This window comes from Cherax quadricarinatus, unplaced genomic scaffold (genome assembly GCF_038502225.1).
Source record: "Cherax quadricarinatus isolate ZL_2023a unplaced genomic scaffold, ASM3850222v1 Contig1774, whole genome shotgun sequence".
Lineage (NCBI taxonomy): Eukaryota > Metazoa > Arthropoda > Malacostraca > Decapoda > Parastacidae > Cherax > Cherax quadricarinatus.
The window spans coordinates 13,908-39,091 of NW_027196800.1; the positions used below are offsets into that span (position 1 = coordinate 13,908).

Below are 25,184 nucleotides of genomic sequence, written 5' to 3' on the forward strand. Positions count from 1 at the left end.
ATCTATGTTTGGTACATAGACATGTGTTAGCAGTGGAATTTTAGTTTCTTTACTTATTGCCCAGTTGTTAAGTAACAAAACACTTTGGTTAGGACTTCTGTAGCAGAATACCGAAGCACACATCATTGTGGCACTTAATAGATGTGAATTCTTAATAATTTTTTCTTAATTGAAAAGATTATTTCCTTCTAAAGCAAGGGTTCTTAATTGGGGGTATCCATTCCCCTTGGGGGTGTCGGAACCAAATAATGGGGGGTTGGGACTCAATCTTTGAATAATTTAAAAAAAAAAGTTGTTAGCTTAGAATAAACTATCACCTGTTCTGTTGCTAGCTATCCATATGTAAAGTAAAACCAAGTTATCAACATCTTTTGAAGTCATACTGGGACCTAATAGGACTGATGATGAAAATGGTAATGATGATGATGATGATTATTTTGACAGTGATGAAGAGGGTATGGGAGACATATTGGGCAATCGAATAGAGGTCTGTAATCGTAAAAGGGTTTAGTACTACTGTTCTAAATCATTGGCATTTATAAACCAAATTACATTACCACAGTGCTTTTTGTTTGTAATTTCAGATTCTCCGAGGAAGGTATAGGAAGAAATTGGTCAACAAACAAGCTATTCGTAACTCACCGAGATTAAGGAAACTGGGTGAATTCACTGCTCACATTAAACGAAAGAGTGAATTTATAAGTGATACAAATAAAAGAAAATATGAAACTGAGAAAGTTATTAAACGTAACTATCACTAAGTTTATGTTAAGTTGACTTAGAATGTTATCAGATATTTTATTCCAGCTTTGTTTGCATTGTTTATACACCAACAAATGATTCGATCTCTCACTTCTTTCTTCGCTAAACTTTAGACAGAAATGCTGGTCCCACATTCAGGCTGTCACATAGAAAATCAGGAGATTTTCTGATATTGATTGTCCAGTTTTCCTTGTATTGTGTGTCTACAAAAACTAAACATTTTCACAATGTTTTCCTGTCTCTTGTTATGTTCTTTGCAGTCTGTTCAACCTTATCCTGATACAGTAACTAATACAGTATGGTAAATTTTCAGTTTAACAAATTAATAGAGGGGACTCTCAAAATCATAACACAACTGCTCACAAATCACGAAACTTGGGTCTCAAACCCATAACAGATGAGATTTAAGACTCTCCTGCCATGGGTTTGGGTCTCATCAGTTCTGTGATTGAATAGAAGGAAGCAGGTGACTGGTAATGGCAGTTGTGATAAATAAAGATGAGATTGATTTGCCATGATTGTCACAGTAATGAGCATTTCTGTAAACAATGAACTTTGTTGTTTCCAAATCAGTTGTCCCAATGGTTTTTGTCTAATATTTACAAAAATCCTTTAAATCAATGTGTGTTATATTGTATTATGAAAGTTCCCATCTTATGCACACTGATGTTCAATACATTAGATTTTCTGTTCAAACTCCGCTATAATATGACTCACAAAAGATTGCAAACAAACCATACCATGGGTAGGGTTAGAACTAGTGATCAGAGTCACAAAACTCCAGACCGTCCGTTAGCCACTGGTCCAGCTCTTAGTTGACAGGAGTGGAACCTGGTGTGTTCTGATGCTATAGCAGATCCACTTCAAGATTCAACATGTTGTGTATTCAGAGATGCTTTTCTGTATACCAAATTCAAATTTTTATTTCTTTGCATGGTATACAATGTGTGATTTACATGTTATAAAAATATTGTTAAGCACAAATAAAGCCACCAGCATGCTTAAGCACCTAATGACCAACTGTACAAAATTACTGCACTGTTATTTCCTTATTAATCTTAAGTTAGTCTTAAGTTTGCCCAAAATGCTCTGCATATAAAGGAACTTTTGGCATGTACACCCAGTTGTTATACTCCTTTGTACAAACATGTATCATGCTGAAATAAACTTCTTATTATTAATCCTTACAGACTACTTAAAACTAGGCATAGGTTATGAAATTCTAAATTTTAATTATTCGTTATTTTATATTATTTTAAAAGAGTGGTAGACAAAAAATTTATAATTAGTAAGATTTATAGTAGAGAGGTAGAAAAAACTAATAAAAGTATTACAGTTAGTACAATTTACAATATTACAACAGTACAATTTTACGTGTGTATTAATATTTTAGATTAATTTATTGGTCTTGAGTTAATTTGGATATCTTCAGTAGTTTCAAACTGGTTGAATGATTTCAGGCATAATATAGTGTTGGTATTGTTAAGATCAAAGTAGAATGACATGGAAAGCATATAAATCTATAGGGGAAGGAAGGCGAGGTAGGGGTCGTCCTCGAAAGGGTTGGAGAGAGGGGGTAAAGGAGGTTTTGTGGGCAAGGGGCTTGGACTTCCAGCAAGCGTGCGTGAGCATGTTAGATAGGAGTGAATGGAGACGAATGGCACTTGGGACTTGACGACCTGTTGGAGTGTGAGCAGGGTAATATTTAGTGAAGGGATTCAGGGAAACCGGTTATTTTCATATAGTTGGACTTGAGTCCTGGAAATGGGAAGTACAATGCCTGCACTTTAAAGGAGGGTTTGGGATATTGGCAGTTTGGAGGGATATGTTGTGTATCTTTATACGTATATGCTTCTAAACTGTTGTATTCTGAGCGCCTCTGCAAAAACAGTGATAATGTGTGAGTGTGGTGAAAGTGTTGAATGATGATGAAAGCATTTTCTTTTTGGGGATTTTCTTTCTTTTTTGGGTCACCCTGCCTCGGTGGGAGACGGCCGACTTGTTGAAAAAAAAAAAAATTGTAAAGTTTGGGAGATGAGATGATTTTTATTTAATTTTTTTTTTGTTTTGTTTTAAACACATCATCCATTTCCCACCAAGGTAGGGTGATCAAAAAAAAAAAAAAAAAACTGTCATTATCGTTCAACACTTTCACCATCATTCATACATAATCACTGAGGTATGATAAAGCACATGGTGCAGGGAGAGTGACCCAGTAGCGGCCAGTGAAGAGGCGGGGTCAGGAGCTATGACTCGACCCCTGCAACCATAACTAGGTGAGTACTGTCTTTGCATAGGTGCTCAGATACTACAGCTTAGATGTCACTCCAAAAAGCTAATATCCCAGACCCCTCCTTTTAAGTGCAGGCATTGTACTTCCCATATCCTGGACTCAAGTCCAGATAACCAGTTTCCCTAAATCACTTCACAAAATTTTATCCTGCTCACTCTCCAACAGCCCTACGTTGATAGGCAGGCAGGTTTGGGCAGTGAATTCCAGATCTTAGTGCTCTTTCTGTGCATTGCATTTTTGCATAGGGTGAGATGGACACAAGGGATCTCAAAGGGAGCTTTGTGCCTGTGTGTTCTATTGTAGCTATCAAGGAGAGGTTTGAGAGGAGGGTTTATATTGAAGTTTAATTTTTTTTTTTTTTTTTTTTTCAACAAGTCGGTCGTCTCCCACCGAGGCAGGGTGACCCAAAAAAGAAAGAAAATCCCCAAAAAGAAAATACTTTGATCATCATTCAACACTTTCACCACACTCACACATTATCACTGCTTTTGCAGAGGTGCTCAGAATATAACAGTTTAGAAGCATATACGTATAGAGATACACAACATATCCCTCCAAACTGCCAATATCCCAAACCCCTCCTTTAAAGTGCAGGCATTGTACTTCCCATTTCCAGGACTCAAGTCCGACTATATGAAAATAACCGGTTTCCCTGAATCCCTTCACTAAATATTACCCTGCTCACACTCCAACAGATCGTCAGGTCCCAAGTATCATTCGTCTCCATTCACTCCTATCTAACACGCTCATGCACGCTTGCTGGAAGTCCAAGCCCCTCACCCACAAAACCTCCTTTACCCCCTCTTTCCAACCCTTTCGAGGACGACCCCTACCCCTCTTTCCTTCCCCTATAGATTTATATGCTTTCCATGTCATTCTACTTTGATCCATTCTCTCTAAATGACCAAACCACCTCAACAACCCCTCTTCTGCCCTCTGACTAATGCTTTTATTAACTCCACACCTTCTCCTAATTTCCACACTCCGAATTTTCTGCATAATATTTACACCACACATTGCCCTTAGACAGGACATCTCCACTGCCTCCAACCGTCTCCTCGCTGCTGCATTTACCACCCAAGCTTCACATCCATATAAGAGTGTTGGTACTACTATACTTTCATACATTCCCTTCTTTGCCTCCATAGATAACGTTTTTTGACTCCACATATACCTCAACGCACCACTCACCTTTTTTCCCTCATCAATTCTATGATTAACCTCATCCTTCATAAATCCATCCGCCGACACGTCAACTCCCAAGTATCTGAAAACATTCACTTCTTCCATACTCCTCCTCCCCAATTTGATATCCAATTTTTCTTTATCTAAATCATTTGATACCCTCATCACCTTACTCTTTTCTATGTTCACTTTCAACTTTCTACCTTTACACACATTCTCAAACTCATCCACTAACCTTTGCAATTTTTCTTTAGAATCTCCCATAAGCACAGTATCATCAGCAAAAAGTAACTGTGTCAATTCCCATTTTGAATTTGATTCCCCATAATTTAATCCCACCCCTCTCCCGAACACCCTAGCATTTACTTCTTTTACAACCCCATCTATAAATATATTAAACAACCATGGTGACATTACACATCCCTGTCTAAGACCTACTTTTACCGGGAAGTATTCTCCCTCTTTTCTACACACCCTAACCTGAGCCTCACTATCCTCATAAAAGCTCTTTACAGCATTTAGTAACTTACCACCTATTCCATATACTTGCAACATCTGCCACATTGCTCCTCTATCCACTCTATCATATGCCTTTTCTAAATCCATAAATGCAATAAAAACTTCCCTACCTTTATCTAAATACTGTTCACATATATGCTTCAATGTAAACACTTGATCTACACATCCCCTACCCACTCTGAAACCTCCTTGTTCATCCGCAATTCTACATTCTGTCTTACCTCTAATTCTTTCAATTATAACCCTACCGTATACTTTTCCTGGTATACTCAGTAAACTTATTCCTCTATAATTTTTACAATCTCTTTTGTCCCCTTTCCCTTTATATAAAGGGACTATACATGCTCTCCGCCAATCCCTAGGTACCTTCCCCTCTTTCATACATTTATTAAACAAAAGTACCAACCACTCCAACACTATATCCCCCCCTGCTTTTAACATTTCTGTCATGATCCCATCAGTTCCAGCTGCTTTACCCCCTTTCATTCTACATAATGCCTCACGTACCTCCACCACACTTACAGTCTGCTCTTCTTCACTCCTAAAAGATGGTATACCTCCCTGGCCAGTACATGAAATTACCGCCTCCCTTTCTTCCTTAACATTTAAAAGTTCCTCAAAATATTCTCGCCATCTACCTAATACCTCCCTCTCCCCATCTACTAACTCCCCTACTCTGTTTTTAACTGACAAATCCATACTTTCCCTAGGCTTTCTTAACTTGTTTAACTCACTCCAAAATTTTTTCTTATTTTCATTAAAATTTCTTGACAGTGCCTCTCCCACTCTTTCATCTGCTCTCCTTTTGCACTCTCTCACCACTCTCTTCACCTTTCTTTTACTCTCCATATACTCTGCTCTTCTTATAACACTTCTGCTTTGTAAAAACCTCTCGTAAGCTACCTTTTTCTCTTTTATCACACCCTTTACTGCATCATTCCACCAATCACTCCTCTTTCCTCCTGCCCCCACCCTCCTATAACCACAAACTTCTGCCCCACATTCTAATACTGCATTTTTAAAACTATTCCAACCCTCTTCAACCCCCCCACTACTCATCTTTGCACTAGCCCACCTTTCTGCCAATAGTCGCTTATATCTCGCCCGAACTTCCTCCTCCCTTAGTTTATACACTTTCACCTCCCTCTTACTTGTTGTTGCCACCTTCCTCTTTTCCCATCTACCTCTTACTCTAACTGTAGCTACAACTAAATAATGATCCGATATATCAGTTGCCCCTCTATAAACATGTACATCCTGGAGCCTACCCATCAACCTTTTATCCACCAATACATAATCTAACAAACTACTTTCATTACGTGCTACATCATACCTTGTATATTTATTTATCCTCTTTTTCATAAAATATGTATTACTTATTACCAAATTTCTTTCTACACATAGCTCAATTAAAGGCTCCCCATTTACATTTACCCCTGGCACCCCAAAATTACCTACTACTCCCTCCATAACATTTTTACCCACTTTAGCATTGAAATCCCCAACCACCATTACTCTCACACTTGATTCAAAACTCCCCACGCATTCACTCAACATTTCCCAGAATCTCTCTCTCTCCTCTACACTTCTCTCTTCTCCAGGTGCATACAAGCTTACTATAACCCACTTTTCACATCCAATCTTTAATGTTTAATGTTTAATGTTCTATATATATATAGTACACAGTAATATGAGTTCATTTTTGTGATGCCTGGTTATTTGAGTTACTGTTGCCTTCCTGTCAGCTTGAACCAATCTGGCCATTCTCCTCTTCAGACTTTTTGCCCACAGAACTGCTTCTTTGTGGATGTTTTGTGTTTTTCAGTTCTTGGTAAACTCTATGGATTGTTGTGCTTAAAAATCTCAGGGGGATCAGAAGTTTCTGAGATACTCAAACCATCGCATCTGGCACCAACAGTCGTTCTACGTTCAAAGTCACTTAGATCACATTTCTTGCTTATTCTGATACTTGGTCTGAACAACAACTGAACCTCTTGACCATGTCTGCATGCTTTTAGGTACTGAAGTGATGCTACATGATTGCCTGCTAGGTATTTACATTAATGAGCAGGTATACAGGTGTACCTTATACATTGAACACTGAGTATACATGCTACTACAGGTTGACCATCGCTAATCCGACATCGTTGTGATTTGTAGGGTGCTGGATTGGTGATTTTTGCTGGATCATAGAGTGGTTAGGTTAGAGTAGACTATACCCAACAGCTAAATTTGAAATTACACTAGCTGAAATTAGTGCTGGATTAGTGATGGAAATGGATTAGTGATTTGCCGGATCAGTGATGGCCGACCTGTAATTAAAAGGAGGTAATATAAGACTTAAGATTATAATCAGATTTCCCTTTTGTTTCTGCAGGTCATGAGAGAAACACTGGGAAAAAATTATTTAGAAGGGCTCAGAATAAAATTCATAAATCAGGGGATGCTTCCATAAGTAAGACATTCACAACCAGCCCATCATATCTGAATAAAATGATTTCAGAAGAGAGCATAGTGCCTCTTAAGCCTGTCTTTGTCAGTGTCTTATGTCTAGATTCCAAGAACAAGAATGGTAGTAACTATAATGAAGATGATGATGATGAATTATTAACTGATGATCCCTTGGGTGGAGTGTCAGGGAAGACACTCATCAGCAAGACATTATTGATGAAGGATACTGCTGACTTCTCTGGTACTGAAGAGGGTAGTCAGGACATTATAGACCCTGAAGTGAAGGTATGTACCATAATACAGTACAATATTCTTACATTGCTTTCCTAAGCTCCTCGCAATAAAATATTTTATAATGCTTGACTTCTCTAGATACACCTTTTTCCTCGAGGGACTTTTTTTTGATGTCAGCAAGGAACTCTTGATCCAAGGAATTGGACCTACCCTTCCTTTCCCTATATTAAACCTAAATGCCTCACATTTTTCCAGGCAATTTTTGACTCAAGAAAGCTGAATGCTCATCCATAACTCTAATAATAAATTAAAAGAAGTAAAACTTTTGTTTTTTTTTTCTGGTCACCGTGCCTCAGTGGGAGACCAACTGTGTGTTTAAGAAAAAAAATATAATACAGTGTGACTCCCATATCCATGGGTCCTGTATCCGTGATTTCATTTATCCGTGGTTTGCCGTGGACAGAAAATAACCCTTAATTTTGCTTAATAATGGCCTCAAAGTGCAAAAGTAGTGATGCAAGTTCTTCAAAGTCTAAGAGAAGCCATGAAATGCTTCCCATCAGTGAAAAAAGTGATAATTCTCCACATATTGTGCATAATTTAACAATTAAACATTTTAAAAGATATGTATGTAAATGAAAAATGACTTATATATCGGGTTCGCTACTAGCTGCAGTTTCAGTCCTTGGAACTTATTCCCCATGGATATGGGGTCTCACTGTAATAATAATATTAGCTAAAGATCTTCTGATTGTTACTATCTTAAGTAGACTGAGGAAACTTTTAATGGGAGAGAAAATTGTAGATCTCTTGAACAGATTATATTGATTTATGCTCTTTGTAAATAAATAAATTAATAGGAAGGAGCATAATCACAGAGCTTCATTTAATAGAACCTGATTCATCATTGGTTTATGGAGTAATTATTCTTCCTTCTCTAATAGTTTACCTTCTATCATTCATTTATTATATTCAAATTTTTAAAATAATTTTCTCTTAACATACCAGCAGTCTCCCACCAAGGTGGGGTGACCCGAAGAAAAAGAAACACTTTCACCATTGTTCACTCTATCACTATCTTGCCAGAGGTGTGCCGATACTACAGTTCAGGTGCCTTTCCAAACTGCAGATATCCCCACATTGCCTTCGTAGTGTAGGCACTGTACTTCCCACCACATGGACTCAAGTCTGGGTAACTGGTTTCCCTGAATTCCTTTACGTAATGTTACCTTGTTCACACTCCAACAGCTCATCAAAACTCAAAAACCATTTGCCTCCTCTCACTTTTATCTGATGTGCTTACACATGCCTGCTGCATGTCCAAGCCCCTCTCACACCAAACCACCTTTACCCCATCCCTCCAGCCATTCTTAAGGCAACCTCTACCCTGCCTTCCTTCCACTGTAGATTTATACATCCTCTAAGTCATCCTGGTTTGCTCCATTCTCTCTATATGTCCAAACTACCACCACAAACCCTCCTCAGCCCTCTGTATAATACTTTTAGTAACCCTGCACCTCCTCCCAATCTCCAAGCTACAAATTGCCCTCAGAAATGTCATCTCCACTGCCTCCAGCTTCGTAACCCATGCTTCACACCCATGCAAGTGTTAGTGCCTCTATACTCTTATACATTTCCCTACTTGCCACCCTTTTTCTCTCATCAATTCTGTGGTTGACCTCATCTTTCATAGACCCATCCACTGACAAGTCCACTCCCAAATTTTTGAACACATTCAATTCCTTCATACTCCCTCCTTTTAATGTGATATCCATTCTTTCATTACCTAAATCGTTTGTTACCCTCATCACCTTGTTCTTTCCTATGTTCACTTTCGATTTCTTTCTTTACGTACCCTCCCAAATTCATCCATCAACCGTTGCAACTTTTTTTCAGACAATCCCAAAAGGACTGTGTCATCAGCAAAAAGCAACTGTGATGGCTCCCATTTTGTATTAGATTCTGCATATTTTCATCCTACACCTCTCCACAACACCTTAGCATTTAATCTATGTACAGTACATAAACATGTTAACAGTGGAATTTTAGTCTTATCATATATTGTTTAATTGTTAGGAAAATGCAGGAGCACTTACCACTGTGGTACTTCTTACAATTAGTGGATGTGTTCCAAATCATTTTATCTTAAAAAATTTATATATTCTAGAGTGTTCACATTTTGTTTCTAATTTCAGAAGCCCAGAAAAAACTATGGGAAGAAATCATTGGTTAAGAAAAAAGCTTTTCGTAACTTACCAAGATTAAGGAAATCGTTAGAATTTGTTGCTGAAATTAAGCAAAAGAATGATGCAAATAAAATAAAACATGGAGCTAAAAGAAGGTATGACATGATATCGACAAGGATTCTTCCAGAAAAAGCTATTAAGGGTAACTATCACCAAGCTCAAGTTCAATTGACAAAAATAGTGTCAGACTTTATATTCCAGCTTGTGGGTATTCTTTTTAGAGTTAACTGTCTTTACTCACTGACTCTGGTCTTTTTTGTAAAGGTGATCCCATAAAAGATTCATCCTTGCTCCTCTGTCTGCTGAACCTGAGACAAAAATGCTACTCTCACAGTCTGGTTGTCACGAAGAAAATCAGACAATTTTGTTATGTTGATTTCAGAGTTTTTATTTTCATTTTTTTAACATGACAGCCATCTTCTTCTAAGGTAGGATGAACAGCTAATATAGTACAGAGAAAGCATATTTCTTATGCTTACTGATGTTCCATTCATTAGATTTTATGTTCACACTGTTCTACAAGACACTTAACTACTTACAAGGAGGTAGTACAGACAAAATAATAATCATATTTTCTATTTTTTTCTGCAGGTCATATGGCAAATACAAGCCAAGAATTACTGAGTGGAGTTGGAATGGCATTTAAAGAAACATTTAGTTCGACTATTACTAAGACGTTTACAACTAACTCGTCAGGGTCAACTATAACCATTTTTACACCAAAGGAAATAGTACCTAAAACTCTGTTTTTTGACACTTTAAATATGGATTCCAAGGTTAAGAATGGTGGCAGCAATAATGAGGATGATAATAATGAATTATCATCTGACAACCCCTTGGGTGGAATGTCAATGAAAACACTCATCAAGAAGACACCATTGACTAAGGATACTGCAGAATTCTCAGGTATTGAAGAGGAAAGTGAACACAATGTGAAGGTATGTGCAATTTTCATCTTAGGAGGCCTGGGAATGCTTGTAATTGGAGGGACAATTGTCAGTTTCTTGCTAAGATCCTAAATGCTACATCATTGGTTTATCTGGAACACACTCCTCAGACCCCTTTCTCAAACAATTGACAGTATTTCTATTATACATTTGTTATTTTTAGTATGATTTAAGTTTAAAGAAAATATTATACTGATATTTAATCTGTGTCTTGTAAGTACATATTTGTTATCATTTGAACTGTAATTTCTTGATGGATTGTCTAGCAGTAAGGTAAACACAGGCAAAGAATTAAGGAGAGCATTTGGGTTTATGAAAGATGAGGTTAACCATAGAATTGATGAAGGAAAAAAGGTGAGTGGTGCATTGAGTTATATGTGGAGACAAAGAAGTTATCTATGGAGGCAAAGAAAGGAATGTATGAAAGTATAGTGGTACCAACTCTCTTATATGGGTGTGAAGCTTGGGTTGTAAATGCTGCAGCGAGGAAGCAGTTGAAGGCAGTGGAGATGTCCTGTCTAAGGGCAATGTGTGGTGTAAATATTATGCAGAAAATTTGGAGTGTGGAAATTAGGAGAAGGTGTGAAATTAATAAAAGTATTAGTCAGAGGGCTGAAGAGGGGTTGTTGAGGTGGTTTGGTCATTTAGAGAGAATGGATCACAGTAGAATGACATGTGGAGCGTATAAATCTGTAGGGGAAGGAAGGCAGGGTAGGGATCGTCCTCGAAAAGGTTGGAGGGAGGGGGTAAAGGAGGTTTTATAGGTGAGGGGCTTGGACTTCCAGCGAGCGTGCATTAGCGTGTTAGATAAGAGTGAATGGAGACGAATGGTTTTTGGGACCTGATGAGCTGTTGGAGTGTGAGCAGGGTAATATTTATTGAAGGGATTCAGGGAAACTGGTTATTTTTATATAGCTGGACTTGTACTGGAAATGGGAAGTACAATGCCTGTACTTTAAAGGAGGGGTTTTGGATATTGGCAGTTTGGAGGGATATGTTATATATCTATATATGCTTCTAAACTGTTGTATCTGGGTGCCTCTGCAAAAACAGTGATTATGTATGAGTGAGGTGAAAGTGTTGAATGATGATGAAAGTATTTTCTTTTTGGGGATTTTTTTTCTTTTTGGGTCACCCTGCCTCGGTGGAAGACGGCTGACTTATTGAAAAAAAAAATGGAAAAGAAGTTGGTAAGACAGACAGTGCTTCCATAACTAATACGTAGTAGTAGAATAGTAGTAGAAATAATGAAGATGAAAAGAATTATAAATTATGTATCTTTATATATATATGCTTCTAAACTGTTGTATTCTGAGCACCTCTGCAAAAACAGTGATAATGTGTGAGTGTGGTGAAAGTGTTGAATGATGATGAAAGCATTTTCTTTTTGGGGATTTTCTTTCTTTTTTGGGTCACCCTGCCTCGGTGGGAGACGGCCGACTTGTTGAAAAAAAAAAAAAAAATCTTAAGACAATTATCAGTATGGCATTTTTATCAGTAATATTACAAAATTTTCAGGGAAGAGGATTGTTAAGACATTACAATTCTTAAAGTGAATGGTTTGCATTGCAAGAGGCTCGTGGTAGAGGCAAGTGGTTTTTATAACTTGAAGAAGAGCTGTAGGAGTGTGAGCAAGGTAATGTTTATGAAGGGATTCAGAGAAACTAGTTAGCTGGACTTTAGTAATAGAGGTGAGAAATACATGCCAGCAGTCTAAAGGAATGGTGGGGATGTTGCAGTTTGGAGGGACATCTGAGCTGTAATGTCAGCATTTTCTTGGCAAGACAGTGATAGAGTGAGTGATGGTGAAAGTGTTCTTTTAGATCACCCTACCTTGGTGGGAGATGGCTGGTGGGCTAAAAATGAAAATAGTATCTCTATATTCATGCTTAAGCACAAAAACTTAAATGGCTAGACTGTGGTTGGGGAATGGGGTATTAAAGTTAACATCATATTATGGAGTGCATGGAAAGCTGAGTTTTCCATAAGATTTGTTATGATGTTTCACTTTTCTAGATGCTGCTCTTGTTAAGTAGACTGGACATGCTTTTTCTTGGAGAGAAAATAGTAGGTCTCTTGCTTAGATGATATTTACTAATCCTCTAGTTAATTAAAATAAAAGGAATGAACTGAATTAATGAACTTCATATATTAGAACCTAATTCATAATTGATTTATGGGGAAATGTTTTTCCCAACTAACTTCTTCAATAAATTATCCTCTTATTATTAATTTTTTATTTTCAAAGTTTTTATGATGAAGAAAATATCATTTAATCTATGTACAGTAAGCAGAGACATAACAGGAGCAGAATTTTAGTTTCTTCACATATTGTCTAGTTATGTAAAAAATCACAATTGTTAGTGCTGCTGTTGTGAAGTGCAGAAGTGTATCATTACAGCTTCTCAGACATAATGGATGTTTATTCTTGATCATTTTGTCTAAATTGGAAAGATTATTACAATCTTAGTGTTCACATTCATAATGAAAAATTGCCTACCACAGTGACTTTTGATTCTAATTTCAGATGCCACACAAAAAACGTAGGAAGAAAAAATGGGTTAGGAAAAAAGCGTTTTATAACTTAAGAAGATTAAGGAAATCATGTGAATTCAATGCTCAAGTTAAACAAAAAAATAAACTCATAAATGATAGAAATAAAAGAAAATATGGAACTGAAACAAAAAACCTTTCAGAGGAAACTGCTAGAGGTAAATATCACCAAGTTTACGTTAAGTTGACTTAGAATATTTTCAGTTGTTTTATTCCTGCTTTTCTTTTCTTTCAACACACCGGCCGTATCCCACCGAGGCGGGGTGGCCCAAAAGGAAAAACGAAAGTTTCTCCTTTTACATTTAGTAATATATACAAGAGAAGAGGTTACTAGCCCCTTGCTCCCGGCATTTTAGTCGCCTCTTACAACACGCATGGCTTACGGAGGAAGAATTCTGTTCCACTTCCCCATGGAGATGAGAGGAAATAAACAAGAACAAGAACTAGAAAGAAAATAGCAGAAAACCCAGAGGGGTGTGTATATATATATATATGCTTGTACATGTATGTGTAGTGTGACCTAAGTGTAAGTAGAAGTAGCAAAACGTACCTGAAATCTTGCTTGTTTATGAGACAGACAAAAGACACCAGCAATCCTACCATCATGTAAAACAGTTACAGGCTTTCGTTTTACACTCACTTGGCAGAACCGTAGTACCTCCCTGGGTGGTTGCTGTCTACCAACCTACTACCTAAGTTTATTCCTGCTATGTGTCTATTATTTATACACTTCACTATATGTATCTTTACTCACTGACTGACTTTTTTTTTCAAGAAAATGACCCTGCAAATGATTCACACTCTCACCTCTTTATCTGTTCAATTTAAGACAAAAATGCTACTCTCATAGTCAGGCTGCCACACAGAAAATTAGGATACGTATTTTCTGATACTCATCTCCCACTTTTATTGTATTATTTGACTGCAAAAACTAAATTTTGTTATACATCTCATCTTCCTATCTATTATTATTTTCTTCACAGTCTGTTAAACCATATCTTGATAACTAATATTAGTTCAGTAACTCTTAGACTTAACAAATTAATAGAGGGGGAAGCTGGTGGCTGGAAATTGTTATTATGGCAGATGAAAATGAAATTATATTGCAGTGATCATACCAATAATGGACATGTCTGTAACTAATGATCTTTGTCTGTTGCAGTCAAATCAGTTGTCCTAGCAGATTTTGTCCCATATTTCCAAGGTCCATTAAATCAAGGGTTTACTGTCCTATAAAAGTGCTTTTCTTATCTGTGCTGATGTTCCATACATTAGATTTTATGTTTGTACTCCACTGTAATATTCACACAATACTTAAGGAGGTAATTTAAGACTTTAAGATTTTAATCCAGTTTTCCCTTTTGTTTTTTCAGGTCAAAAGAAAAACACTGACAGAAAATTATTGAGAAGAGTTAGAAAGGAAATTTACGAATCAAGCAATGCTTCCATAACCAGAACATTTGCAACCAGCTCATCAGGGTTGAAGGAAGTTGTTTCAACAGAGAGTATACTTCCTCATAAGCCTCTCTTCATTGATGTAACTCTGGACTCAAAGAACAAGAATGGTAGCAGCAATAATGAGGTTGATAATGATGATAAGTTATCTTCTGATTACCCCTTGGGTGGAATGTCAGTGAAGACAGTCTTCAGCAAGACTTCTTCATCAACCAAGGATATTGCTGAAACCTCTGGTACGAGGCCTGGTCACAGACCAGGCCACAGGGGCATTGATCCCCGAAACCCACTTCAGGTACACTCCAAGTATACTGTAAAGGATAGGCAAGGCATTCCAGACCTTCAAGCAAAGGTATGTATTTTTTTAAAATACATCACACTACATAAAATACATCACACTACATCAGTCTTCCACTGATGTAGTGTGACCCAAAAAAGAAACATTCTCACTGTCATTCATTCCATGACTGTCTTACCAGAGGCATGCCGATACTACAGTTCAGATTCCCCTCCATACTGCAAATATCCCCACTCCTTCAGAGTGCAGGCACAGTACTTCCCACCTCAAAGACTCAAGTCCAGCTAACCGGTTAAAAGTGAATAAGATGCCAGGAGCAAAGGGCTAATAACCCCTTCTTTATAAATTACTTAAAATAAAAAGCGAAGGTTTGTACCGTAATAAAATTGACTTCATATTAAGACATATGATATGGTGGATAGGAGAGCAACGTGGTAGATGTTGTAAATGTATGGAACAGATAGTAGGTTACTGAAAGCAGTTAAGAATTTTTACGAAGATAGTGAGGTTCAAGTTAGAGTATGAAGGAGAGAGGGAGATTATTTCCCAGTAAAAGTAGGCCTTAGACAGGGATGCATGATGTCACCATAGTTGTTCGCTATTTTTAAATGGGGTTGTAAGAGAAGTGAATGCTCAGGTGTTGGCAAGAGGTGTTTGATTAAGAGATAAAGAATGTTGCCCTCAGACATGACATCTCCACTGCCTCCAGCCTTCTCCTCGCTGCAACATTCTGAGGGCAATGTGTGGTGTGAATATAATGCAGAGAATTCGTAGTTTGGAAGTTAGGAGGAGGTGCGGGATTACCAAAACTGTTGTCCAGAGGGCTGAGGAAGGGTTGTTGAGGTGGTTCGGACATGTAGAGAGAATGGAGCGAAACAGAATGACTTCAAGAGTGTATCAGTCTGTAGTGGAAGGAAGGCGGGGTAGGGGTCGGCCTAGGAAGGGTTGGAGGGAGGGGGTAAAGGAGGTTTTGTGTGCGAGGGGCTTGGACTTCCAGCAGGCATGCGTGAGCGTGTTTGATAGGAGTGAATGGAGACAAATGGTTTTTAATACTTGACGTGCTGTTGGAGTGTGAGCAAAGTAACATTTATGAAGGGATTCAGGGAAACCGGCAGGCCGGACTTGAGTCCTGGAGATGGGAAGTACAGTGCCTGCACTCTGAAGGAGGGGTGTTAATGTTGCAGTTTAAAAACTGTAGTGTAAAGCACCCTTCTGGCAAGACAGTGATGGAGTGAATGATGGTGAAAGTTTTTCTTTTTCGGGCCACCCTGCCTTGGTGGGAATCGGCCGGTGTGATAATAAAAATAAAAAAAAAATAAAGAATGTAACACAAAGTGGGAGTTGTCACAGTTGCTCTTTGCTGATGACACTGTGCTTTTGGGAGATTCTGAAAAGAAGTTTCAGAGGTTGGAGAATGAGTTTGGAAGTGTATGTAAAAGAAGGAAATTAAAAGTGAATGTAGGAAAGAGCAAGGTGATAAGGATAACAAAAAAAATTCAGGTAATGAAAGATAGGATATCAGATTGGAGGGAGGGAATGTGGGGTAAGTTTATGTATTCAAATATTTAGGAATGGACTTGTCAGCAGATGGGTCTATGAAAGATGAGGTGAATCATAAAACTGATGAGTGGAAAAAGGTGAGTTGAGCACTGAGGTATCTGTGGAGACTCCTCAGTGCTCCACTGGAAGCAAAGAGGGAAATGTATGAGAGTTTAGTGGTACCAGTGCTCTTTTATGGGTGTGAAGCATAGTGAATGTTGCAACAAGGAAGAGGCTGGAGGAAGTGGAAATGTCATGTTTTAGGACAATTTGTGTGTGAATATAATGCAGAGAATTCTTGCCTTGGTGATTAGAAGGAGGTGCAGAGTTTTTAAAAGTATTTTCTGGGGGGCAGAGGAAGGGTTGTTGAAGTGGTTTGGATGTGTAGAGAGGATAGAACAAAATAGAATGACTTGGAAGGCATATAAATCTGTAGTGGAAGGAAGGCAGAGTAGGGGGTTGGTCTAGGAAAGGTTAGATAGAGGGGGTAAAGGAGGTTTTGTGTGTGAGGGGGTTGGACTTCCAGTAGTTGTGCGTGAGCATCTTAGATAGGAGTGAGTGTAGAAGAATGGTTTTTATGACTTGATGTTCTGTTAGTGTGTGAGCAAAGTAACATTTATGAAGGGATTTGGGGAAACTGGTTAGCTGGACTTGAGTCCTGGAGGTGGGAAGTACAGTGCCTGCACTCTGAAGGAGGGGTGGATATATGTTGCAGTTTTTTAACTGTAGTGTAGGCATGCCTCTTTCGAGACAGCAATGGAGTGAATGATGATGAAAGTGTTTCTTCTTTTTTGGGTCACCCCTGCCTTGGTGGGAAACAATCGTTGTGTTAAAAGAAAAATTAAGGAATGCATGTGGAATTGAGGATCATACGTAGATAAGGAAGATTTTGAACCTCACCCATTCTGTGATTTGAAGGAGCATTTCCCTGTTGAGATCCTTTCAGTAATGTATTTGTTGTAATGTTTGATGTCTATAGATCCAGCGCTTCCCTGAAGGGAGGTTTGTTCATAGTAGTGAGTTGTTCTTGTTCCAAGAAATTGTATCTGCCCTTCCTTTCCTTGGATTGAACCTGAATACCTACCATTCCTCCAGGTAGTGTATGACCCCAGCAGGTTTAGTGCTACCTCAAATGTAATAATAATGATAATAATCTCCATGGGTAAGTGAAGAAGAATCTTTCCTCCGTAAGCCATGCATGTCATAAGAGGCAACTAAAATGTCAGGAGCAAGGAGTTAGTAACCCTTTCTCCTGTATGAATTATTTTTTTAAAATTTAAAATGAAGAAAAAATTTCTGAAAGTGTTTTTCCTTTTTTTGGGGGTCAGCTTACCTTGTTCAGAAATGGTTTGCATGTTAAAAAATTAAATAATAATAACAGATAGAGCTCCTGTTAATTTAACTAACTTTAGAATGGGAATGACTTTTTATAGTAGACTAAATTATAAATCTCTTGCTTAGTTTTCACTTTTTCCATTTAGGTTTAATTAACTAGATTAATAGGAATGATGTAATTAAAGAGAAGCATTTAACAAAACTTGATTCATCATTGATTTAGAGTGTTCTCTTTCCCCAACTCTCTTCTAAATTAGTTAATCTTGTTTTTTTTTTTCAACGAGTCCGCCATCTCCCATTGAGGCAGGGTGACCCAAATAGAAAGAAAATCCCCAAAATGAAAATACTTTCATCATCATTCAACACTTTCACCTCACTCGTACATAATTACTGTTTTTGCATAGGCACCCAGATACAACAGTTTAGAAGCATATATAAAGGTATATAACATACCCCTCCAAACTGCCAATATCCCAAACCCCTCCTTTACAGTGCAGGCATTGTACTTCCCATTTCCAGTACTCAAGTCTGGCTATATAAAAATAACTGGTTTCCCTGAATCCCTTCACTAAATATTACCCTGCTCACACTCCAATAGATTTCTTTTTAGTAGGCTATACAGGCTAGCCCATTGTTCCCGGCATTTTAGTTGACTTTTACAACACGCATGGCTTACGGAAGAAAGATTCTTATTCCACTTCCCCATGGTTATAAAAAGAACTTTTTTTTTTTTTTCAACAAACCGGCCGTATCTCACCAAGGCAGGGTGGCCCAAAAAGAAAAATGAAAGCTTCTCTTTTTAAATTTAGTAATTTATACAGGAGAAGGGATTACTAGGCCCTTGCTCCCGGCATTTTAGTTGCCTCTTACAGCATGCATGGCTTACGGAGGAAGAATTCTGTTCCACTTCCCCATGGAGATAAGAGAAAATAAACAAGAACAAGAACTAGAAAGAAAATAGAAGAAAACCCAGAGGAGTGAATATATATATGCTTGTACATGTATGTGTAGTGTGACCTAAGAGTAAGTAGAAGTAGCAAGATGTACCTGAAATCTTGCATGTTTATGAGACAGAAAAAAGACACCAGCAATCGTACCATCATGCAAAACAAGTACAGGCTTTCGTTTTACTCACTTGGCAGGATGGTAGTACCTCCCTGGGCGGTTGCTGTCTACCAACCTACAACATTATCATGTATCATTATCTTTATCTTGTGTCATCCTTTATTATTTTCAGAGATTTTTCAGTTGAAAGAAAATGTTAGTCATTTAATCTATTTATGAGAATCAGATGTAGGTTACATTTTATTTTATAAACACATCGGCCGTTTCCCACTGAGGCAGGGCAACCCGAAAAAGAAGAAGCACTTTCATCATCACTCGCTCCATCACTGACAATACAGTTAAACAACTGCAATATATCTCCACCCCTCCTTCAGAGCACAGGCACTGTACCTCCCACTTCCAGGACTCACGTCCGGCTAATCCGTTTAAGCAAACAAGATTACAATATTCGATTACATTTTATAATTTCGGGCATTTCGGGCACACTAATCCTAATACTTAAACTACTTAAGGCTAGACAGGTTAAAGAGTGATAAATATTAATTACTACTATGAGGTAACAAAAAGTTTTATAGTTGATAAGATTTATATTTTTGATGTAGCATATAACAAATAACAGTATTACAAGTAGTGCAATTTACAGTGATTCAACAGTTCAATATTAAATATATATTAATGTTTTAATAGATTAGAGGCTGTAAAATATTTTGGGATTTTTTTTTTTTTGGAGTTGCTTCAAACTGGTTACATGATTTAGCATAGTGTTTGTATGGTTAATTTTGAGAGATAAGATGATTTTTAAGTTTTTTTTTTTTTTTTTTTATTATCACACCGGCCGATTCCCACCAAGGCAGGGTGGCCCGAAAAAGAAAAACTTTCACCATCATTCACTCCATCACTGTCTTGCCAGAAGGGTGCTTTACACTACAGTTTTTAAACTGCAACATTAACACCCCTCCTTCAGAGTGCAGGCACTGTACTTCCCATCTCCAGGACTCAAGTCCGGCCTGCCGGTTTCCCTGAATCCCTTCATAAATGTTACTTTGCTCACACTCCAACAGCACGTCAAGTATTAAAAACCATTTGTCTCCATTCACTCCTATCAAACACGCTCACGCATGCCTGCTGGAAGTCCAAGCCCCTCGCACACAAAACCTCCTTTACCCCCTCCCTCCAACCCTTCCTAGGCCGACCCCTACCCCGCCTTCCTTCCACTACAGACTGATACACTCTTGAAGTCATTCTGTTTCGCTCCATTCTCTCTACATGTCCGAACCACCTCAACAACCCTTCCTCAGCCCTCTGGACAACAGTTTTGGTAATCCCGCACCTCCTCCTAACTTCCAAACTACGAATTCTCTGCATTATATTCACACCACACATTGCCCTCAGACATGACATCTCCACTGCCTCCAGCCTTCTCCTCGCTGCAACATTCATCACCCACGCTTCACACCCATATAAGAGCGTTGGTAAAACTATACTCTCATACATTCCCCTCTTTGCCTCCAAGGACAAAGTTCTTTGTCTCCACAGACTCCTAAGTGCACCACTCACTCTTTTTCCCTCATCAATTCTATGATTCACCTCATCTTTCATAGACCCATCCGCTGACACGTCCACTCCCAAATATCTGAATACGTTCACCTCCTCCATACTCTCTCCCTCCAATCTGATATTCAATCTTTCATCACCTAATCTTTTTGTTATCCTCATAACCTTACTCTTTCCTGTATTCACCTTTAATTTTCTTCTTTTGCACACCCTACCAAATTCATCCACCAATCTCTGCAACTTCTCTTCAGAATCTCCCAAGAGCACAGTGTCATCGGCAAAGAGCAGCTGTGACAACTCCCACTTTGTGTGTGATTCTTTATCTTTTAACTCCACGCCTCTTGCCAAGACCCTCGCATTTACTTCTCTTACAACCCCATCTATAAATATATTAAACAACCACGGTGACATCACACATCCTTGTCTAAGGCCTACTTTTACTGGGAAAAAATTTCCCTCTTTCCTACATACTCTAACTTGAGCCTCACTATCCTCGTAAAAACTCTTCACTGCTTTCAGTAACCTACCTCCTACACCATACACTTGCAACATCTGCCACATTGCCCCCCTATCCACCCTGTCATACGCCTTTTCCAAATCCATAAATGCCACAAAGACCTCTTTAGCCTTATCTAAATACTGTTCACTTATATGTTTCACTGTAAACACCTGTTCCACACACCCCCTACCTTTCCTAAAGCCTCCTTGTTCATCTGCTATCCTATTCTCCGTCTTACTCTTAATTCTTTCAATTATAACTCTACCATACACTTTACCAGGTACACTCAACAGACTTATCCCCCTATAATTTTTGCACTCTCTTTTATCCCCTTTGCCTTTATACAAAGGAACTATGCATGCTCTCTGCCAATCCCTAGGTACCTTACCCTCTTCCATACATTTATTAAATAATTGCACCAACCACTCCAAAACTATATCCCCACCTGCTTTTAACATTTCTATCTTTATCCCATCAATCCCGGCTGCCTTACCCCCTTTCATTTTACCTACTGCCTCACGAACTTCCCCCACACTCACAACTGGCTCTTCCTCACTCCTACAAGATGTTATTCCTCCTTGCCCTATACACGAAATCACAGCTTCCCTATCTTCATCAACATTTAACAATTCCTCAAAATATTCCTTCCATCTTCCCAATACCTCTACCTCTCCATTTAATAACTCTCCTCTCCTATTTTTAACTGACAAATCCATTTGTTCTCTAGGCTTTCTTAACTTGTTAATCTCACTCCAAAACTTTTTCTTATTTTCAACAAAATTTGTTGATAACATCTCACCCACTCTCTCATTTGCTCTCTTTTTACATTGCTTCACCACTCTCTTAACTTCTCTCTTTTTCTCCATATACTCTTCCCTCCTTGCATCACTTCTACTTTGTAAAAACTTCTCATATGCTAACTTTTTCTCCCTTACTACTCTCTTTACATCATCATTCCACCAATCGCTCCTCTTCCCTCCTGCACCCACTTTCCTGTAACCACAAACTTCTGCTGAACACTCTAACACTACATTTTTAAACCTACCCCATACCTCTTCGACCCCATTGCCTATGCTCTCATTAGCCCATCTATCCTCCAATAGCTGTTTATATCTTACCCTAACTGCCTCCTCTTTTAGTTTATAAACCTTCACCTCTCTCTTCCCTGATGCTTCTATTCTCCTTGTATCCCATCTACCTTTTACTCTCAGTGTAGCTACAACTAGAAAGTGATCTGATATATCTGTGGCCCCTCTATAAACATGTACATCCTGAAGTCTACTCAACAGTCTTTTATCTACCAATACATAATCCAACAAACTACTGTCATTTCGCCCTACATCATATCGTGTATACTTATTTATCCTCTTTTTCTTAAAATATGTATTACCTATAACTAAACCCCTTTCTATACAAAGTTCAATCAAAGGGCTCCCATTATCATTTACACCTGGCACCCCAAACTTACCTACCACACCCTCTCTAAAAGTTTCTCCTACTTTAGCATTCAAGTCCCCTACCACAATTACTCTCTCACTTGGTTCAAAGGCTCCTATACATTCACTTAACATCTCCCAAAATCTCTCTCTCTCCTCTGCATTCCTCTCTTCTCCAGGTGCATACACGCTTATTATGACCCACTTCTCGCATCCAACCTTTACTTTAATCCACATAATTCTTGAATTTACACATTCATATTCTCTTTTCTCCTTCCATAACTGATCATTTAACATTACTGCTACCCCTTCCTTTGCTCTAACTCTCTCAGATACTCCAGATTTAATCCCATTTATTTCCCCCCACTGAAACTCTCCTACCCCCTTCAGCTTTGTTTCGCTTAGGGCCAGGACATCCAACTTCTTTTCATTCATAACATCAGCAATCATCTGTTTCTTGTCATCCGCACTACATCCACGCACATTTAAGCAACCCAGTTTTATAAAGTTTTTCTTCTTCTCTTTTTTAGTAATTGTATACAGGAGAAGGGGTTACTAGCCCATTGCTCCCGGCATTTTAGTCGCCTCATACGACACGCATGGCTTACGGAGGAAAGATTCTTTTCCACTTCCCCATGGACAATAGAAGAAATAAAAAAAGAACAAGAGCTATTTAGAAAAAGGAGAAAAACCTAGATGTATGTATATATATATATGCATGTGCGTGTCTGTGAAGTGTGACCAAAGTGTAAGTAGGAGTAGCAAGATATCCCTGTTATCTTAGCGTGTTTATGAGACAGAAAAAGAAACCAGCAATCCTACCATCATGCAAAACAGTTACAGGTTTTTGTTTCACAGTCATCTGGCAGGACGGTAGTACTTCCCTGGGGGCAGGAGGAAAGAGAAGTGATTGGTGGAATGATGAAGTAAAGGGTGTGATAAAAGAGAAAAAGGTAGCTTATGAGAGGTTTTTACAAAGCAGAAGTGTTATAAGAAGAGCAGAGTATATGATTTTTAAGTATAGCCCTAAATTGATTTGCAGGCAGGGGACCTTTTACTGGTTCGGGCAATGAATTCCAGATGTTTGGGAGCTTTGTGTGCATTGGCATTTTTGCATAGGGTGAGACGGACACGAGGAATGTCAAATAGTTTTGTACCTTGTGTTATGCCTGTGTATTCTGTTGTAGCTATCAAGGAGAAGCTTGAGAGGAGTATTTATACTGGAGTTTACTGTTCTATATATATAGTAGGCACAATAATATGAGTGTATATTTTGTACTCGTTTATAGAAGGGCAACTGATATATCGGATCATTATTTAGTTGTAGCTACAGTTAGAGTAAGAGGTAGATGGGAAAAGAAGAAAGTGGCAACAACAAGTAAGAGGGAAGTGAAAGTGTATAAACTAAGGGAGGAGGAAGTTCGGGTGAGATATAAGCGACTATTGGCAGAAAGGTGGGCTAGTGCAAAGATGAGTAGTGGGGGGGTTGAAGAGCGTTGGAATAGTTTTAAAATACAGTATTAGAATGTGGGGCAGAAGTTTGTGGTTATAGGAGGGTGGGGGCAGGAGGAAAGAGAAGTGATTGGTGGAATGATGAAGTAAAGGGTGTGATAAAAGAGAAAAAGGTAGCTTATGAGAGGTTTTTACAAAGCAGAAGTGTTATAAGAAGAGCAGAGTATATGGAGAGTAAAAGAAAGGTGAAGAGAGTGGTGAGAGAGTGCAAAAGGAGAGCAGATGATAGAGTGGGAGAGGCACTGTCAAGAAATTTTAATGAAAATAAGAAAAAATTTTGGAGTGAGTTAAACAAGTTAAGAAAGCCTAGGGAAAGTATGGATTTGTCAGTTTAAAACAGAGTAGGGGAGTTAGTAGATGGGGAGATGGAGGTATTAGGTAGATGGCGAGAATATTTTGAGGAACTTTTAAATATTAAGGAAGAAAGAGAGGCGGTAATTTCATGCACTGGTCAGGGAGGTATACCATCTTTTAGGAGTGAAGAAGAGCAGAATGTAAGTGTGGGGGAGGTACGTGAGGCATTACGTAGAATGAAAGGGGTTAAAGCAGCTGGAACTGATGGGATCATGACAGAAATGTTAAAAGCAGGGGGGATATAGTGTTGGAGTGGTTGGTACTTTTGTTTAATAAACGTATGAAAGAGGGGAAGGTACCTAGGGATTGGCGGAGAGCATGTATAGTCCCTTTATATAAAGGGAAAGAGGACAAAAGAGATTGTAAAAATTATAGAGGAATAAGTTTACTGAGTATACCAGGAAAAGTGTACGGTAGGGTTATAATTGAAAGAATTAGAGGTAAGACAGAATGTAGGATTGCGGATGAGCAAGGAGATTTCAGAGTGGGTAGGGGATGTGTAGATCAAGTGTTTACATTGAAGCATATATGTGAACAGTACTTAGATAAAGGTAGGGAAGTTTTTATTGCATTTATGGATTTAGAAAAGGCATATGATAGAGTGGATAGAGGAGCAATGTGGTAGATGTTGCAAGTTTATGGAATAGGTGGTAAGTTATTAAATGCTGTAAAGAGTTTTTATGAGGATAGTGAGGCTCAGGTTAGGGTGTGTAGAAGAGAGGGAGATTACTTCCCGGTAAAAGTAGGTCTTAGACTGGGATGTGTAATGTCACCATGGTTGTTTAATATATTTATAGATGGGGTTGTAAAGGAAGTAAATGCTAGGGTGTTCGGGAGAGGGGTGGGATTAAATTTTGGGGAATCAAATTCAAAATGGGAATTGACACAGTTACTTTTTGCTGATGATACTGTGCTTATGGGAGATTCTAAAGAAAAATTGCAAAGGT

At 38.4% G+C, this 25,184-nt stretch overlaps 1 protein-coding gene across 4 annotated transcripts in view; it reads left to right on the forward strand.

Moving 5' to 3' along the window:
- The window catches only part of LOC128696992 (uncharacterized), a 66,628-nt gene that overhangs the window by 13,904 nt on the left and 27,540 nt on the right, over positions 1-25,184 (forward strand). For all 4 annotated transcript variants that reach the window (XM_070081121.1, XM_070081122.1, XM_070081125.1 and 1 more), the window contains 6 exons: positions 585-747; positions 7,137-7,495; positions 9,640-9,832; positions 10,282-10,628; positions 13,165-13,348; positions 14,564-14,997. In XM_070081121.1, the coding sequence (XP_069937222.1) occupies positions 585-747; positions 7,137-7,495; positions 9,640-9,832; positions 10,282-10,628; positions 13,165-13,348; positions 14,564-14,997 (1,680 nt within the window). The remainder of the gene's footprint in view (positions 1-584; positions 748-7,136; positions 7,496-9,639; positions 9,833-10,281; positions 10,629-13,164; positions 13,349-14,563; positions 14,998-25,184) is intronic.